The 20,316-nt window shown below is 39.7% G+C and overlaps 1 protein-coding gene across 2 annotated transcripts in view; it reads right to left on the reverse strand.

Annotated features, from left to right (window-relative positions):
- TMEM131 (transmembrane protein 131) overlaps positions 1–20,316 on the reverse strand; it is a 190,923-nt gene that overhangs the window by 60,745 nt on the left and 109,862 nt on the right. For both annotated transcript variants that reach the window (XM_082642292.1, XM_082642291.1), the window contains exons 7-11: positions 18,064–18,186; positions 12,783–12,863; positions 8,996–9,146; positions 8,841–8,897; positions 7,843–7,904 (exon numbers count right to left, since the gene is read on the reverse strand). In XM_082642292.1, coding sequence (XP_082498418.1) covers positions 7,843–7,904; positions 8,841–8,897; positions 8,996–9,146; positions 12,783–12,863; positions 18,064–18,186 — 474 coding nt within the window. The remainder of the gene's footprint in view (positions 1–7,842; positions 7,905–8,840; positions 8,898–8,995; positions 9,147–12,782; positions 12,864–18,063; positions 18,187–20,316) is intronic.

The following is a 20,316-nucleotide window of genomic DNA, read 5'->3' on the forward strand; positions in this document are numbered from 1 at the left end:
AGATGAAGGACACCTTGCAATATTGAGTGATGTTTCAACAGCTTGGCATCCAGAGACAGAACTGGAAACCAGCTGTCCTGACTTGGTCCAGGGCCCTTCACCTGGCATCCTACTGCCCAAACATATACTAATGAAAATCATGGTATCGAACACAAGTCTTGATCAAAAATCTTCTTTTAGAATGCAATTTGAATATTACTTTGATTTCAGAACACTTCTGGGATTTCTGCTGAATTTTCAGGGGCTTTATAAACTTGTCAAAGCGAGATGTTTCCAGTAGAAAGGAACACTCATCAGGCAATCCCGCTAACATGGGCACAGTCAGATCCCCATGAGCCACCAGGTTCTTCCCCCAGCTTCCCACCCACCTTTTCTGCTCATTTATAAAGGTGGAATCTGCCTATAGAGAATAAGGACAGTCCTTTGAAGGCACAAGAAGCACCTCAGAAGAGTGTGAGGAAAAGCAGTCTCTTGCATTGTGTTTCAATCATAGGAAACAAAGTTGGTTACATACGGAGTGATGACAGACACTGCTTTTTAGTCCCAGTCAGCAGGGCGCCTCCCTTCCCACTGCTGTTAGTCCTCAGCTGTTCGGGTGTCTTTACTAGGCCTGGGATGATAGCCCTGCAGTCTCCTGTGCTAGAAATCTTAATTGCCTTAGCTCTTGGCCTCAGGCTTTCCCAGCATTTTAACTCTTTTTCTTTCTTCTTCTTTGAGAACTCCTCATTTGCTTTTTTTTTTTTTTTTTTTTTTTTGCGGTACGCAGGCCTCTCACTGTTGTGGCCTCTCCCGTTGCGGAGCACAGGTTCCGGACGCGCAGGCTCAGCGGCCATGGCTCACGGGCCCAGCCGCTCCGCGGCATGTGGGATCTTCCTGGACCGGGGCACGAACCCATGTCCCCTGCATCAGCAGGCGTACTCTCAACCACTGCGCCACCAGGGAAGCCCCTCATCTGCTTTTGAATCTCTAATGGAGCTGGGAGTTGACTGGTTCATATCAATATATTTACTATCAATAAGCTTCCTGTTATTAGCAATCATTTAAAGTATGAATCTCTTCATTCCTTGAAGGGTATGTATGTATGTATATATGTATACGTGTGTGTGTGTGTGTGTGTGTATTTTTAACAGTAAAACAAAGCGGTTTGACTTTAAGATAAACTACAAACTGGACAAAAGGTTCATTTGGTTTCATCACACTACACTAAAAACTTTTTCCGAAGGAAAGGAAAGCAGTATAGAAGTACATGTGAGACCCAGAGTGATGAGTTTACAACAGAAGGATACTAACTATTTAACCAGCAGTGTGAGTCTGAGTAAGCTGCCCATTTACTCTAGGCCTTATTTCTCCCACCCATAAAATCCTAGGGGTTGGATTAGATTTTTTTCTAAGTTTCCACCTATCTGAAAAATTTTGTGATTCTATTAATTTTGCTGTCTTTTTGGTGGGGGGCTGCACCACACAGCACGTGGGATCTTAGTTCCTTAACGAGGAACCCAGATTGAACCCGGGCCCCCTGCAGTGGAAGTGCAGCGTCTTAACCACTGGACCACCAGGGAAGTCCCTAATTATGCTGGTTTTTTTTTTGAATTAGCCACATTTATCCTGAGGTCAGGATTTGTTAGAGAGATGACCGTATAAAGCCTTACAGTTTACAGAGGACACATACGGTTCCTAATTCTTTCACTTGCTCTATTGATTATGATACAGCAGCAAGGGAACCTTGACCATTTTCAAACACACTTAAAGAATGTAAGTGGTGGTTCATCAGTAACAAGCACAACCCCATGCCAGAAACAGCTAAGCAATGGTATCTATTACCATAGATAGTCACAGTAAGTAGTAAGAACTAAGAATAAATATTTGATGAAAAAAATGTTTTTCTCACATGAAACACACTTTAGGATTTTTCTTACCAGAGGAAAACTTTACATTCAGTATTATTACCTTAAAACATGTCACACTAACAGTAAAATAATATTCAACTGACTCCTGTTTTATACAAATGGTCTAAATTAAATTGTTCACCTGTTACCATTAAAAGAAAAAAAATCCCCCAATCAGTTAAAACCTGTTTTCCAAGGAAACAAAAACAAAGAGAGACAAACAAGCAAAACACTTAAATAGTTGGCTCATTCTGATGGTTTTAAATGAAAAATCATAAATAATCATTAACTTGTAATAAGCATATTTATACTAACAATATATTTTAGTACCAGTCACTAACTGTTGCTTACTTAAAGATAATCAAGAAGTGGAAAAAATATGGCAAGATTCCCAGGAAAGGCAGTTTGCACAGGTTCGAAGTATACCGGGTTAGCCAAAAAGTTTGTTCCGGAAAAGCCCGAACGAACTTTTTGGCCAACCCAATAGTTCCAGCCTTTCTCACGACATTCATACCCAACTAATGCTCCGTAACTCTCAAGTGAAACTCAAGGCTCAGGACATTCTGAAACTACTCAACTACTTTGAGCAAGCAAGAAAAATAACCTTTCAGTATATAGGGATTGTATTTTTAACAGTAGGTGCACAAATGAGCTAAGGTTCAGGTCAAGTTGACATTGGTAAAATTAATTAAGTACAGCTGTGATTCTTATTCACTAATTAGCAAGGAAACTTCATACAAAGGTGCCTTAAGACATCTCAGGCAAACTTATTCCATCATTTATATAGTATTCATGCTTTGTAAATATTGAGGAAAACCATATTCTCAAAGCTGCATTATAGACAATGTCAGGAAGGCTTGGACCTGGGCATCTTGTCCACTGACAGGTGAGGAACTTATATTTGGAGCTGCTTCCTTTAGTGGTCTTATATCTTGAAAGATGAAGAGACTGAATTCCCTGAAGGGGAATTTTTAAAAACTCTCTGGGTTTTAGCATTGTTGAGCTCATCCTAAAATTCTATATATTTGTGAAATGGAGGGAGGGAGGGACCCTTAAAAAAATGTACCAGTCTCTAGGTCTGGTATATTATGGAGAAAAATACAGGAAAAGCCTTAGGAAGCTCTCTTAAAACTCAGTTTACATGGTAGATGGGCTCATCCCCTGGCTGATAAGGCAAGGAGTCCAAGCTACCATCATTTCTCAAGTGGACCATGCAACAGATTTTTAACCTTCTGCAGTTCATTCTCCACAAGCAGCTACACTGACTTTTTACAATGCATAAATCAAATGACATCACTCTCTTGCTTACAATTCTGTCATTTCCCATTGCACTTATAATAAAATCTAAAACCCTCCCAGGGCCCCAGGAAGCCCTGCTTGACTCTCCAGCCTTCACCTTTTCCATTCAAACCAGCCCCCCAACCCTGCTTCCCTTGACATCAAAACTATTCCTTTGCACTTGCTGATCCGTTTGATGGGAACACTTGGCCACCAGCTTTTCTTATGGGCGACTACCTCTCACTCTTGAGTTATGACTGCAAACGTCAGCTCTTCAGAGACAACTCTATCTAAACCAACTCCCTCCCCGACTTACATGCCATTCTGTTTATTTCTCAATTTACAATTATGCTGCATACCTGTTTGTCTGTCTCCCAGCTAAAAAATGAGCTCAGTAAGGACAAAGACCTTGGTTGTCTGATTCCCTACTGTATTCTCGGTACTTAGCACAGAAGCCAGCATATAGTTGATGCTTATTAAATATTTACTGAATGAGTGAATGAAGGAATGAATGAGGAAATGAGAGAAAACTACCAAAACACTGGCAGAGCATAGGCTTCGGATGTTAGAAGAAAATACATACATAGGTAGATACAAATGTAGATCTAAACACATATACATAAATCAATAGGTTAAGAGGAATATTGAATATAAAATGATATATTCATAAAGACTTGATTAATAAGTATCATTATATTCCTAATATACTTTCATGTAACTTGTACATTTTACAGTCGCATTAAGTCACTTAAAAATAAAAAGGTCTGGGCTTCCCTGGTGGCGCAGTGGTTGAGAATGTGCCTGCCAATGCAGGCGACACGGGTTCGAGCCCTGGTCTGGGAGGATCCCACATGCCGCGGAGCAACTGGGCCCGTGAGCCACAATTACTGAGCCTGCGCTCCACAACAAGAGAGGCCACGATAGTGAGAGGCTCGTGCACCACGACGAAGAGTGGCCCCTGCTTGCCACAACTAGAGAAAGCCCTCGCACAGAAACGAAGACCCAACACAGCCATAAATAAATAAATAAATAGATAGATAGATAGATAGATAAATAAATAAATAAAAAGGTCTGACTCATTTTCCCTATTTGGAAAACAAGGACCTGTGTACGTTACAAGAGAGCTGTATCAAACAAGGTAATCTGTGTAAAGAACCTAGATATGTGTAACCCACGGTAAGAACAAAAATGTTCACTTACAATGTATCCTAAAACTCCTTAATAAAAGAGAAAAGGAGGAACATGGGCCTATTTATATTTAATTACCTATCAAATGAATTACATTTTTTCATTCACATTCTTAGAATTGCTAATTTCATTTTTCTAGAAAATGTTTATTGAAAAAGACATTTGTTTGAGTCCATTTATTGTATGTATAAAGTTAGACCAGAATGCTTGGGCTAAGTAAATGCACTTTCCCATCAAATCTCTAAGCCCTCACATTTGGAGAAGTGACTTCAAGGCCTGAAGTCTGCCCAAAAAGCATGAGAGTTCCTCCTCTGTACAAGGCATCCCACAGACAGAAGAAACCAGTAAGAGACAAACAGCGTGCAGAACACATAAAAAGTAAAAATTATCTGACATCTCAAACTGAGGCAATGGCAAGTGATCCACCAATAGGCAGCGTCTGCCCTACAGGCAAATGTGCTGCTGAATCCCAGGACGTACGTACAGCCAGACGGTGTGCTTCAGGAGTTTTCCTTCGTGGAGGTTAGTGCCCTGAGCATGCGGGCAGGAAAGGGCTGGGAAGAGAGTTGTGTGTACATCATCATGTATGCAGTAACTGTGCTTCATGCTGCCAACTGGGCTCAAGAACAAATCCAGGACCAAGAAGTTCAAAGAACATAAAGAGGTTGTAGCCAAAGCAAGCTGGACAAATCTAGCAGAAGGAATCACGCTCCATTACAGAGGAAAGTCTGATATAGTAAACTAGAAAATTTAAACAAAATGAATCACAATTCTGAGTACAAAGTGAGATTTTAAAATGTTGTAACAGAGCAGTGATTCTTAGGCCTTTGCATTTCACTGGTAAAATCTAAAATGTGTGTGTGTGTGTGTGTGTGTGTGTGTTGTGTGTGTGGAAGTCTAACAGAGGTTTTCTAACTTTTTATTTTGCAAATGTGAGGATGTTGGTGGCAGGGAAGGAGAAATTCCTACTATCTACTACCTTTATTCATAAAACAAAGGGTATTTTGGTATCAAACCAAAGAAAAAGAAATAAAAGGAAATTAACAAAACCAAAAGTTGGTCCTCTGAAAGGGTCAACAAAATTGACAAACCTTTAGCTAGACCGACCAAAAATTTTTTTTTTTTTGCCGTACGTGGGCCTCTCACTGTTGTGGCCTCTCCCGTTATGGAGCACAGGCTCCGGCCACACAGGCTCAGCGGCCATGGCTCATGGGCCCAGCCGCTCCGTGGCATGTGAGATCTTCCCGGACCGGGGCACGAACCTGCATCCCCTGCATCGGCAGGTGGACTCTCAACCACTGTGCCACCAGGGAAGCCTCCCCCCAAATTTTTTTAATATAGAGAAGACTCTAATTGCTAAAATCAACAATTAAAGATGGGCCATTACTACCTACCTCACAGGAAAAAAAAAAAGTATTATAAGGGAATACTGTGAACAATGGTATGCCCACAAATTAGACAACTCAGATGAAATGAAACAATTCCTAGGAAGACATACGTTACTGAAACTGGTTCAAGAAGAAAAAGAAAATCTGAACAGGCCTATAGCAAGTAACGAGATTGAATTAATAATTTTAAAATTTCCCACAAAGAAAAGTCCAGGCCCAGATGACTTTATTGGTGAATTCTACCAAATATTTAAAGAAGAATTAACACCAATCCTTCAAAAACTCTCCCTAAAAACCGAAGAGGAAAGAACAATTGCCCACTTATTCTATTAAAAAAACAAAAACAACCCTCCCCTAACTATCTACTACCTTTAATAATAAAACAACAAACATTTTAATGTCAAAGAAACAACGACATTATCTCAGAATAGTCCTTATCCAGAAAGGGTGTTTACAACTTTATGTTAATTATGTTAACATATACACACTCATATTTTAATAAATATTTATACTGCTCTTATTTTGCTCATTTTTCTATAGACTTGTGAAAATTTCAATACAGATTAAAGAGGCAAAAACAATCACTAACCCCTCAATATAACAGTAACAGTCAGCATTATGTGGTTTTTTTTTTTTTTTTAAAGAAAAATACAGTATCAGAGTGGCTAGGTCAAAGGAGCTGTTCCTTGTCATCTGTGGAAGGGTCCCAGGCCCTTGAAGACTTCACCGAGGAGCAGGGGCATGAACCCCAACAGACTCAGTCACCTGCAGAGCAGGTCCCTCTCAGTCGGCCTAACACTGGAGTGCTAGGAACCTCAGGTTGGGGTAGTTTCAGCTCCACTGCAGATTGGGGGAAGTTCTTTACCATAGGGGTCCCCAACCCCCGGGCCACAGACCAGAAGCAGTCTGCAGCCTGTTAGGAACTGGGTCGCACAGCAGGAGATGAGCGGTGCGCAAGCGAAGCTTCATCTGCTGCTCCCCGTTGCTCGCATTACGCCCGAGCTATCCCCCACCATCCCCCCACACCCACCCTGATCCGTGGAAAAACTGTCTTCCACAAAACCGGTCCCTGGGGCCAAAAAGTTTGGGGACCGCTGCTTTACCAGACTCCATTCCCCTAACCCACCCCCAATTCTCCTACCTAGCAGGAAGAAATACTAGGTCATACGGCAGGACACTGCTCAGACATGACTCTACTAGTGAGCAAGGTCTACCCAGATTTTGCTTTAGCTCACAGCCTCACCTCCTGGTGAGGTTCCCAAGTTACAAAGAGAGTAAGGGAAGAGGAAAGCAGTGTATTTTTATTATAACCTGTGCTGAGGTCAGAACACCTAAATTCAGAGAACTCTGATAAAATGAAATAGATCAGATGGGCTTTGAGACTTCACAGACTGTTGCCCATCCCTGCCCAAACCCAGAGTTTACCACCAACTGGTGGAATAGAGACCAAAGAGAAGAGAGTATACAAACCCCAAGTGATGGGAGAGATGGTCATCCCAGGTAACTACATTTTAATGCACAGTGACCTTGCTCACCATCTCATGACACTCCACTTCCACTACAAGGCATCAAAGTCACCTGTTCTGCGAGTATGTGTGAGGGGGAGAGAGGACTCTAGTTTACAGTGTGCTGTCAAGGGTAACTATGGCAGCTACGGGTTAGAAGGGGTACCAGAGACAAATGTTAACAGCACTCAACCACTACCTACCATATTTCTTTGCTTCCTTATTTCTCTTTCCAATTCATCTGAATCTTTTCTTCTCTCTTTTTTACTTAGTCGTACCTTAAGTCTAACAACCCGTTTTTCTTTGCATATGGCACGCAGATCCTAGGATTTATCAGACTCTACAGGCCTAAACAGGAACCTCATGAACTTTGGTTCACACTTAGCTTGGAGAAGATTGTCCACATGCCCTTCTCATCCTGAAAATCTGGTGATTAGAGAGGCAGAACAGGTTTCTTGTATCACGCTTTGAACCAAAGTGTCACCAGGTCACCACAAAACAGAATTCCTTTAGAGCAAGAGTTTAATCATTTTAAACTTTGTCATAAGTTTAAAAACAAAGAATATATAAATTAGGGGAAAAAAAGTAAAAACTTACTGTTATTGGTACATCTTTTGTTCCTGAATTTAATAAATGAAGATTTAAAACTTTTGGTAGATCTGTTAAAATTGAGGAAAAGAAAATATTTCTTAAAATGGTATGCTTTATAGCAAGTTAGAATCTTTCTCTTCTTAGATATCAGACGGAATGTATTTTAGAATGTGAGCTAGAATAACAATCACATTTATAAAAAGACTGTGACAATCACATTCCTAGACAAGAATTGCCTTACTCTTAAGGACAGTGAGTACTATAGGAACTGCCCCCTCCTAAACAATCGGACCAAAAAACAAAACAAAACAAAAATTTTCAATGAAATTGATGTTATTATCACTATCTTTTAGTTTTCCAGCAAAGCATAATGAAGCAATTCAGTAAAGTACAATATAAAATTATTATATTAAAACCAAATCTAATTTTCAAAAATGGGTCTTCAATCCTAAACGACCAAATTTTTAATTACATATGGCCCACAGGAATCCCATATTACAGGTACTCTTACTTTTCTCTTAATAAATCCTTTTTTGGTTATTTTCAAGTTTAGAATTTGAATTCTTTCTCTGACCATTGGGGACCAATTTCTAACATTACGTTATTATAATGCAATTGAATAATCCATATCTAAACAAAAATCCAGAAGTCAATCTTTCTACTTCCTTTATTTTACTATTAAAAGAAAAGATTCAGCATAACTAAATAGGTGAGAAACTGGATTAAGAAACTAAGAAACTACTTGATACCTCAATCTTCCATTTAGAAGCCTTAAGTTACCCATGACATTGCTTTCCCATCTTGTAAGCAGTGGTATCCCTCAGAGGAATGGGGTATAAATCACTAAGGGCTCTGAGTTCCCAAAAGCAGATTTCTACAAGATCATGTAACCCATTGAGAAGTAACTTTCAAAGCTGAATTAATTACAAAGGAGTTAAAGTAGAGCCATTCAGCAATGAATACAGGGATTTTTTAAAAGACCTATAAAGACACTCTTTTTTTACCTTGTGTTCGCAGTGTACCAAAATCTAACATTTCAGTTGAGGAATAAATTCCAGGAGCTTGGAAAAAAGAAAAGTAAACAGTTATATTTCACTTCGCCAGAGTAGGATGTACTGAAACCAAAACAAACTTGCAGCTCCTTTAGTCATCCACTCACCTGTGGTAACTTCCACCTCAACTGGAAGAATGATAAACTCCGTGCTGTCTGAAGCATTAGTCTTTATTCTTATGAAAGCTGTGTGATTATCTGCTTCTCTAGATGAAAAACTGGCTCTCATCACTCCCTTGGTTTCATAAGGAGGAATTTCCTGACAAGTTAACAGACCATAATGTAGCAAAACCACTATAGTTTACTGAATAAGATGACATCACCTAAAAGATGCATTATTATTTTATATACTTATTTAGAAAAAAACATATTGCCAATTAAACAAATATATTCATTCCACTGATTATAACACATAGTCCAATTTTGGAGGATGTTAAATGATAAAAACACACATATCTTAAAACTAATGAAGTGTGGTGTGTAAAACTGAGCAAAATGAAAGAAATAAAACTATATGAAAACAAACTGTCAGCGGCAAAATCATCATTAAGAGGTAGAGTTAATCTATAAAAATCAATTATTATTTGATGTATTGCTGGTGCTTGGGTATATAATTCAGTCCTGAAATTCTCTAAACAACAGAGACATCACCATCAGAGGGAAATTGCTTTTCCAGAAGTTTACAGGATTCTCTTTTTTTTAAACAGATCTTTATTGGAATATAACTGCTTCACAATACTGTGTTAGTTTCTGTTGTACAACAAAGTGAATCAGCCATATGCGTACATATACCCCCACATTCCCTCCCTCTTGAGCCTCCCTCCTATCCTCCCTATCCTACCTCTCTAGGTCATTGCAAAAAGGATTCTTTTTTAAAATAATTTATCTATTATTTTTTTAAACAAAATTCTTTTAATTGATGGACTTCCTGATACATCTCTGTAATACTTTTTTCCCTACACTTTTTAGTGGCATACTCATTAACTGTCTCTTCACATGCAATAGTTTCAGAATATACTTTTTTTTAAGCTAAATAATGTTTTATTTATTTATTTATTTAAACATCTTTATTGGAGTATAATTGCTTTACAATGGTGTGTTAGTTTCTGCTGTATAACAAAGTGATTCAGCTATACATGTACATATATACCCATATCTCCTCCCTCATGCGTCTCCCTCCCACCCTCCCTATCCCACCCCTCTAGGTGGTCACAAAGCACTGAGCTGATCTCCCTGTGCTATGCGGCTGCTTCCCACTAGCTATCTATTTTACATTTGGTAGTGTATATATGTCCATGCCACTCTCTCACTTCGTCCCAGCTTACCTGTCCCTCTCCCTGTATCCTCAAGTCCATTCTCTGCGTCTGCGTCTTTATTCCTGTCCTGCCCCTAGGTTCTTCAGAACCAGTTTTTTTTTTTTTTAGATTCCATATATTTGTTTTTATCTTTCTGACATACTTCACTCTGTATGACAGACTCTAGGTCCACCCACCTCATTACAAATAACTCAATTTCATTTCTTTTTATGGCTGAGTAATATACCATTGTATATATGTGCCACATCTTCTTTATCCATTCATCTGTCAATGGACACTTAGGTTGCTTCCATGTCCTGGCTATTGTAAATAAAGCTGCAGTGAACATTGTGGTACATGACTCTTTTTGAATTATGGTTTTCTCAGGGTATATGCCCAGGAGTGGGATTGCTAGGTCTGTATGGTAGTTCTATTTTTAGTTTTTTAAGGGACCTCCATACTGTTCTCCATAGTGGCTGTATCAATTTACATTCCCACCGACAGTGCAAGAGGGTTCCCTTTTCTCCACACCCTCTCCAGCATTTATTGTTTGTAGATTTTTTGATGATGGCCATTCTGACTGGTGTGAGGTGATACCTCATTGTAGTTTTGATTTGCATTTCTCTAATGGTAAGCGATGTTGAGCATCCTTTCATGTGTTTGCTGGCCATCTGTATATCTTCTTTGGAGAAATGTCTATTTAGGTCTTCTGCTCATTTAGGATTCTCTTTAAATGCTAACCAAGAGAGCGTAGACTCTGCTCTCCTTTCATTTAAAACCTAACAAAACAAAGCTTCCCAAGCAAATCCACAGTTCACCAACTGCGTTCAGTAAGGCTCTGAGCATGTAAGATAACATAACTTTTTAGGCTCACAAAAAGAGAACACTTACATATACACTAGAAGGAAGACTCATTGGGAAAAAAAATTTGTCTTTGAGGTATAATTCTTTTCCTGGTTTTTGAATTATCTGGCTCCCTTGGGACCACCAGAGTTTTTCTGCACACACCTTTTGGCCTATTTTAAGAAATCCTCATGGTTTAGAATTTACTGGTCTTCACTTGCCTCTACTCTCTTAACTTTTTAGTCTCAAAGTAGGAAAGAGGTGACAGGAACCCTCCTGGGGCCACTAGAGATAGACCATCCGCTTCCCCATCTTTAGGAGCTGGGGTTTTCTCATGTATACTGAAATGGGCTGGAGGTGAGGTCAAGGCCAATTGACTTTTTCTCACTCTAGATTTGTAGGAGTAAGTCACTATATCTTTTCTCGTAGCTGCTAGGAGTATTAAAACAATCTGCCATGTCTGCTACCCTTCATTACAGTTCTTAACTAACTAGAAATCTGAATTTTTTAATGTTTATTTATTAGAATCTGGTTATATTTCATAGTAAATTCTTAGTTCTTCTATCTAGAATTGTAATACAAATTTAATTGCTTATAGTTAATTCTATGAAGCACTGTTTTATACACTATTTCTCCCCAAGGCTTTTCAAACAATATCATAATTTCAAGGTAAATCATTTTTGTGAAAGGATATAAAAAGACCATCCATTACATATTTCTACCTGCTAGAGTGTTTCTACATCTTAGAAGTTAACCTAGTCACTGACAAATTGGTTTCTAAATGTTCAAGTCAATATCCTAAAAACGTCCCCTCCATGTCCCTTCCCTGGCTGAGACTGGTCAGATGACAGAATCTAGAGGCTGTGTGTGTTTAACAGAGCAATTAACAAAGAAACTTTGATGTTCGGAACCTATTCATAATGGTCAGGTCTGTGTGTCTTCAATTACGAATGAGCAGCGATTTTAGTGACCTCGGTACAAGAACTGCATTTTCTATGACTTTCCCTTCTTTGATTAAAGCTGGGTAGGCAACCTTAAAAAAAATAAGGCAGGAACCTTTGTAAATAAGGTAGTTACTATGTATTCATTAATCTGTTAATATTTGCTAGTATTCTCCAAGAAAAAGTGGTTCTCTAACCATGGACACAGAGTACTGTCAAATATTAAATAGCATTAAATGTGGCTATAGACCGCCTAAAAATTTAAAGTTTCTAAGTCATCAGGAGGGCCTGACTATGTTCCCTCTGCAAATGGCATCTCCTCCATCAATAGTAAGTATGCATGTTCAATGCTTTACCTTAAAAAATGTAGCAGGTCCTTCTCACGGTTTTTTTTTTCCTTCTTCTTCAATATTAGTGTAAAGCATATTATAAATGATTAGATTCAGAGACAACTTTACTAATATTATTCTGAGGAAGAACAGTTAAAACCTCTTTCTTTCCACACGGTGGGTTAGAGCTGACACCAATTTTTGTTCACTGCTCTTTCCAAAAATTACTATTCTATTTCTCTGGGTCTCTCCAATTTTCAAGTATATTTGATATAAATTTATTTATCTTTTAAAATTAATTTTTACTGGAGTATAGTTGCTTTACAATGTTGTGTTAGTTTGATATAAATTTAATATTAAGACAATAATTACAGAGAAGTCACCCGTATTTCTTCGGGTGATGAGGAGTTAAGTATTTTCTGGTGTATTTAAGAGAATAATGGGTCTCATGTGAGCTCACAAGGGAGAAGAACACGTCAGCACTCACCCACAGTTTCCTGGTGCCTCCCTGCTGACCTGTCGGAAGTTCGAGGTGAAGATCTCCTCCACTAGAGTACACTTCTACAACCTGTGACAGAGGAGCACATGATGGTTAAGTCAAAATCATGTCTTCAATGCAAGTGATTTGCTGTTCTACAGAAGCGTTTGACACCCTAATCGTTCATCAGAAACAAATTAAAGACGTTGACAGATACAAATGTAGGGTAAGTGTGCTGCCACAGCACCAGAGGCAGTGCTCATATGGGGAAGCAATGGTGGTGTATTTAATTAAAACAAGGTAACTTTGAAACACTGAACTCGGAAATAGTGTAGCTGTTTCAGAGACCGGATTTTAGGAAATCCAACCGTAGGACATTTATCTCTATTTTTTCCTAAGGAAACAGTTTATGGAAAGTATCATATTTTAGAAATACAAATTTTACAGTTCTTATAGTAACACAAATGCTTCTTTACTCACACATTTATAACAAGATCTAGCAGCAGATCTAATAACTACTGTAATTGTGACACAGTGAAGAGCACATCATTCTTCAGCATATGCAACAATATCAGCACAGTATGAAAATATCTGAAGTCTTCTGTAGCAAAATCACAGCTACTATTAATATATCTCTGTGGCTTGTACCTACACCCATGATTTTTTCTTTTAAATATTTATTTATTTATTTATTTATTTGGCCATGCCGGGTCTTAGTTGCAGCAGGTGGGATCTTTGTTGCGGCATGCGGGATCTAGTTCCCTGACCAGGGATCGAACCCGGGCCCTCTGCATTGGGAGTGCGGAGTCTTAACCACTGGACCACCAGAGAAGTCCCAACTCATGATTTTTTAAAACTGTTTACTGAGGTATAATTCATGTACAATAAACTATACATTTTTTTTTTTTTTTTTGCATTATGCGGGCCTCTCACTGTTGTGGCCTCTCCCGTTGCGGAGCACAGGCTCTGGACGCGCAGGCCCAGCGGCCATGGCTCACGGGCCCAGCCGCTCCGCGGCACGTGGGATCCTCCCGGACAGGGGCACGAACCCGCGTCCCCTGCATCGGCAGGCGGACTCTCAACCACTGCGCCACCAGGGAAGCCCAAACTATACATTTTTTTAAAAATTATTTATTTGTCTATCTATCTTTGGCTGTATTGGGTCTTTGTTGCTGCACACAGGCTTTCTCTAGTTGCAGCGAGCAGGGGCTACTCTTCCTTGTGGTGCACGGGCTTCTCATTGCGGTGGCTTCTCTTGTTGCAGAGCACGGGCTCTAGGTGCGCAGGCTTCAGTAGTTGCGGCACGTGGGCTCCGCAGTTGTGGCTTGCGGGCTCCAGAGCACAAGCTCAGTAGTTGTGGCGCACGGGCTTAGTTGCTCCGCAGCATGTGGGATCTTCCCAGACCAGGGCTCGAACCTGTGTCCCCTGCATTAGCAGGCAGGTTCTTAACCACTGCGCCACCAGGGAAGCCCTAAGCTATACGTTTTTAAAGTGTACAACTTGATGAATTCTGACATGTATACAGGCATGAAGCTACCACTACAATTACGATATTAAATAAACCCTTTACCTCCCAGAGTTTCCTCATGACCTTTGCAATCCACCTGTCGCCCTCTGCCCTCTCCCATCCCCAGGCAACCACTGAGCTGCTCTTGGCCACTCTAGATTAGTTTGTAGTGTCTAGAGTTTTATATAAGTGGAATCATACAGTATGTACTCTTGTGTCTGGCTACTTTTATTCAGTGTAATTATCTTGAGATCCACCATGTTGTTTTATGTACTAATAGTTCATTTCTTTTTGATTTTATGGATATGCCACAATTTTTGACCCATTTACTTGTTGATGGACATTTGAGGTGTTTCCAGTTTTTCGTCACTACAGATGTTTGGTCACAATGCTGTTATGAACACCACGTTGTATAAGTCTTTGGGTTTTCACGTGCTTTCCTTTCTCTTGGGTAAATACCAAGGAATAGAAGGGTCATGTGGCAGGAGACTTTTCTTTAAAGGCAGGTAACCCTATCTCTTAAAAATAAAGAATATATTTAATTAAATGCAAATCTGGGGTGAAGTATGAGAATGGGTAGAAAACCTTTACTTGTTTTATCACAAAAGTCCTCTAGGAGTACACACAAAAAGGATAAAACAGGAAAAACAGCAATACTTTAGCATATGCTTAAAGGTTTTTGTTTTTGTTTTTTTGTGTGTTGTCATTACAGTGATGCATTTAGCAAAGACTAATGAGCTAGGATTTTCTCTGAGTACTATCACTTGCCTTCCAATTTAGTAGTGTTCCCCACAGTACTGTGTTAACAGTAACAGCACCTTAACTGAGGGGGTGACTGCAGAACTTTTTCTACAGACCAGAAAACATCATGTATTATTTCATTTAATCTTCCAAGGTATTAAGGAGACAAGCCTAACAATATTTGGAAACGTAAGATTAAAAGGTACTGATAACAGGAAAGGGAATAAGGAAATGAGGACAGATAGAGGCTGAGCTATAAGATCAAAGGACAGATTACATTAAAACTAGGACAACGCACTCCTGATTTTTAGTCCAGTGCTCGTTATCCTAATTTAATAAAGTTTAGAGAAAAAAAGGAAGCCATCAATATGTACAAAATATAATTTATGTAAAAAGATTCCCATGAAGAATGTTAACTTTTGTGTGCCCACATATCTGCACACAAGCACACAGAAAAAGGCCTGATGGGACACACGGAGATCACATGAAGGGTATCGCCGAGGAAGGGTTCAGGGCTGGAGCTGTGCTAATATAACAGTCACCAGCTACATGTGGTTATTTAAATTGAAATTAATCGAAATAAAATAAAACTGAATGTTCAGTTCTTCAGCCACCCCAGCCACAAGTTCAAGTGCTCAACAGCCACCTGTGGCTGGTGGCTACTGTACTGGACACAGCAGACACTGAACTTTTCCATCAGCACAGAGAGTTCTGCTGGACAGCAGTGGACCAGAAGGTAGCAAGTTCAAAGGGACTTTTGCCTCACACGCGTTTGAATTGTTAACATTCTTTTTTCAATGAGAACATACTCGTGTGTTTGTGTTGTATAATGAACAAATCAGATGTAATTTCTTGCTTTACAATACTATCTTAAATTTAAGGACAAGACTCATGACACATATTATAGGACTCCCAGGTTAAGAGTGCCTTCCACACAACCTTCCAGTTATAAAGGCAATTAAGTCACAGGAATGTGACAGACATGATAGTGACTATGGTTAAACTATGCTGTATACCTGAAACTGATATAATGTTATATGTCAGTTATACCTCAATTAAAAAAGCGCCCATCAGGTAGGGACTTGGATTTTCCCTTAAAAAAAAAAAAAAGAACTCCAGATAAACAATCTACTGCTTCTAAGAGGTTAACTTTGGCTTCCCATTTGCTCTCCTGTGCGCTGATGAAAAGTTCATTGTGGTAAATCTTGAATTGAGATGTTATATAACTGAAAAAGACTAGATGAACAAAAGAAAAAAATCGCTATTGAATTCAGAGATAATTTTTCTAGATTATAGCTTGATGACTCCAAAGGCTGAGGAGCAAAGGCACAGACTGTAAGGCTACTAAACTGTAGATTAGCCAACATCTGCTGAGTCTGTAACCTCCATCCTTCCAAGCAGGAAGCGAGACCCTCAGTCCGTGGTGTGGCAACCACAGAGAGGGTGCATCCCTGGGTGCTTTGTGACACTGCTGCTACAGAAGAGTGTGGCAACTCATGCGGCAGGCTCTGAGAGAATGAGAGGACAGTTTTTATGTCTTGGACTGAAAACAGTCAAGAAAAAAAAGTAGCAAGAATTTATGACGTTTCTGTATAGATTTGTAATAAAAGTTAGCCAGACCGGGGAAAATTCACCATTATCCAAAGTAGCAAGAGGATATAAACGACAGACTGATGATGGAGAGGAAATACTTTTCACTTGTAAAAGCAGGAGACAAGAGCGTTTTCCTCTTTTATGATCAAGATATCCAGCTACAAGTAATCAAAATTTGGGTGGAGTATTTTTATTCATAGCTATCCTCACCCAGTGTCAGCCAAGTTTGGGGGTGAAACCTTTCTTGCTACTTTAGAATATAATTCCTAAGCATTTCATAATCCCAGCTCTGAATATCTTGTCTTGTTCTTTCTTGTTTTCACCTTCACTGTTTATGAGCCCTACTACCAGGGGGTTCTAGGATGGCAAAAACCATTTCGGTTGCCAAAGCGCTGCGGCTTACCACAATGCATGGTATTTTCCCTCCACCTGCCATTTTCAAGCCACCACTAAGTTCTGCAGTATGGGGGTCCTAAAGAACTCTATAGGCCCTGGGTGTGGACATTAAGGACTGTTCTGGAAAGCATCCACATCTCCTTCCAACGCAGACAACAAAACTAGAAGCTACAGTGGCAGCAAATATCACACGGCTGGAAGTCACTGGGGGCATGGGGTGGGGATTTTAATTTTAGGAAATATTTGAAGGAGCGACGCCAGTCACGCCCACTGTCTTAGAGACAAGGGACGAGTGAGGAGGGATTTCAAATGTGAAAATAATTACTACTGAGACACCGGGTAAGGGCTTCCCTGGTGGCGCAGTGGTTGAGAGTCCGCCTGCCGATGCAGGGGACACGGGTTCGTGCCCCGGTCCGGGAGGATCCCACGTGCCGCGGAGCGGCTGGGCCCATGGGCCATGGCCGCTGAGCCTGCGCGTCCGGAGCCTGTGCCCCGCAACGGGAGAGGCCACAACAGTGAGATGCCCGCGTACCGCAAAAAGTAAAAAACAAAACAAACAAAAAAAAACACCGGGTAAGATATGGAGCTGGATTTTTTAAAATAAAAAAATAAGTTGGCTTTTCATCAATGGTTCTATATTACCCTTTCCTTGGATTTTAATTTCCAGGCTGCCATCACCAAAAACTTATTATTATTAGAAATAAATACGAATAGGGGTTTTAAAAATTTATACTGGGCCAGAAGGAGCTGAAGGCAAGAAAAGCAGTGGCCTTGTATAGATGAAAACTCTTCTTAAATTATATGTACAGGTGCTTAAAACTAACACCAGAGAAACAATAGTCATTTTAAAAATGGTTCCAAAAATTCGATAACTGGACTGATATAACCCCAAATTCAGACTACAAGCTGCAATAAAAGAATATCTCTTTAGTACTATTATTCAGTACCGCGTTACCTTAAATAGTCCTGAAAACTATAACAAACTGAGATTTCATGCTAAGCATTAATTTCCACTAAAGTTAAACACATTCAAAATCACCACCATAAACTCACCTGTAAAGGCTCACTGTGAGGATTGTGTATGTTTATTATAGGTGAGAAACTGCTATTCACAGGGACTCTGGCCCCAAGGAACGGCCTCAATCGGTATGGATTTGGAACTCCAATACCAAATACCTGATTCCAAGGAGGAAAAAAAATGCAATTTTAGTTGCTTTTAGAGTTATATAACATTTTTATAGTTATAACTGACTGATCTAGGGAAAACGGGTGAGGTTAACTTATGGAAAAAATCTTAACTCCCTTTAAAAGGAACACACATGTAGTTTCTATACTTGTTTGGCTACCTATTTGATATACATAAAATTCTTGATATACATCAAGAATATATATATATTCTTTTATATATATATATATATATAAATGCACATATATATACATTTGGAATGATTTCTACATTAGAAATGAAAATGATAGTAGTCCTTCATGAGGTCATGAGATAGACAAAAGGAAGAAACAGGGAATTAAAAGATTTCCCTGTTCCAACCATCAGAAGATGGATGTAGGGCCCAGACAATCTCTTAAATACCAAGCACAGTCCCAGGTCATTCCTCCATAGGAATGTGGGCTGACCAAACAGGGTGAGCCAGTCATTCAAATGACAAATATTCATTAAGTGCCTATGACGTGCTAGGTACAACCACAGGCACTGCTGAACAATTCGACAGTGAACGAGACAGATAATGTGCCTGCTCTTATGAAACGCACATCCTAGTAGTAGGGACAGCCTAGATAACAATAAAAAGGTTTAGAAAAATGGGTAATGTGATACAGAGTAACTGGTTGGAGTGAGGGTGGGAATATTCTTTAAGAGAGGGTGGATGGGGAAATGACGTGAACTGACGTCACCTGATAGATGAGAACAAGCCAACAGTGAAAGTGTATTCCGCACGGGGAAGTACACAGGCAAAGGGCAGGAGGCAGGAAAGGGTGTGGCTTGTTTGAAGACAAAGAATAAGATGAGAACCATGGTCAAATGGGATGAGGTGGGAGAGCTACACGGGAGTCAGATCCTTAGAGCCTTGTTGGCCTTGGTCAGAAGCTTTCATTTTGCTCTGAGAGAAATGGGAAAACATAAGGATCTACGTGAGGAGCTGACTGGATCTGATTTATGCTCAGAGAAGATCACTCTGGCTACAGAGTGAACAATGCACTGTAGGAGGGGCTGTGGAGGAGAGGAAGGGCAGTCAGGAGGCTCCTGTGTGTCGTCCGGGGAGAGGTGGGGATGGCCTGGGAGGGAGCAGTGGGGGTGAAGAGGAGAGAGGGAGACAGACTCGAGGTACATTTAAGAGAAAGACGTGGTGAAAGACTAGATGCGAAGAGGTGAAGACACCTGGCACTGAGGCTCACCGTGAGAACCACCTGATCCTGACCCTCAGGTCACCCGTGGGTCACAAACACCTAAGTCAGTTGGGGGCACCACTGTAGGGCACAGGCCTTCCTATTCTCATGGTGGTCTTTTCATTTACTCAACAAGTGTATGCCAAGTGTTCTGTACAGCATGTCAAAGTTATTCATTTATACTGGCTTCAAAAGTATATACTGCCTACCAAACGACCAGTAAAGACTTGTTCACCATAAATAAGCATAAGATATGATTCTTGACTAAAATGGAATGTTTACTCTGACACTAGTTTCCAAAATACATGAAGTGTCCTGGGTAGTGGAGAAGAAATGTTCAAAAACAAAGGCATAAAAACTCTAAAGTAAGACACTAGCCAAGTAAGGATTTAAACAATTGAGTTCCATGGGCAATACAGATCAGTGCTTAAGAGGATGGTCTTTGTAGTTATAAAGACATGGGTTTGAATCCCTGCTCAGTAACTTACTAGTAGCATAATTATTTAACCTTTCTCAACTTCACCTCACTCATCTAAAAAAGTGAGAATAACAGTATCTGTAATGCAGGCAGAAGTGCATGTAAAGTGTGTAGCACAGTGTCAAATAAGTAATTATTCTTAGTAATCTTGATATATAGAAATCTTGATTCACAAAACATTCACTTTCTTTAATAACCCAAACAATGATTGCACATAGAAAAGTTTATCAAAATTTTTAAACAATATAATTACCAAAGAAAAGCAGGCACATAAGTTTTGATCCTGAAACTATTGTCACTTCGTAAGCGTGCAAAAAGTAAAAAAAAAAAAAAAAAAAAAATCTAAAGTCACTGTGAAAATATTTTTACCTGTTCTTTTGCCAACCAATCTTATAGTAACACTTTAGCTGTAGCTTTAAGAGCGTTTG

The sequence above is a fragment of the Mesoplodon mirus genome (assembly GCF_964341445.2).
Source record: "Mesoplodon mirus genome assembly, chromosome: 14".
NCBI classification, from domain to species: Eukaryota; Metazoa; Chordata; class Mammalia; order Artiodactyla; family Ziphiidae; genus Mesoplodon; species Mesoplodon mirus.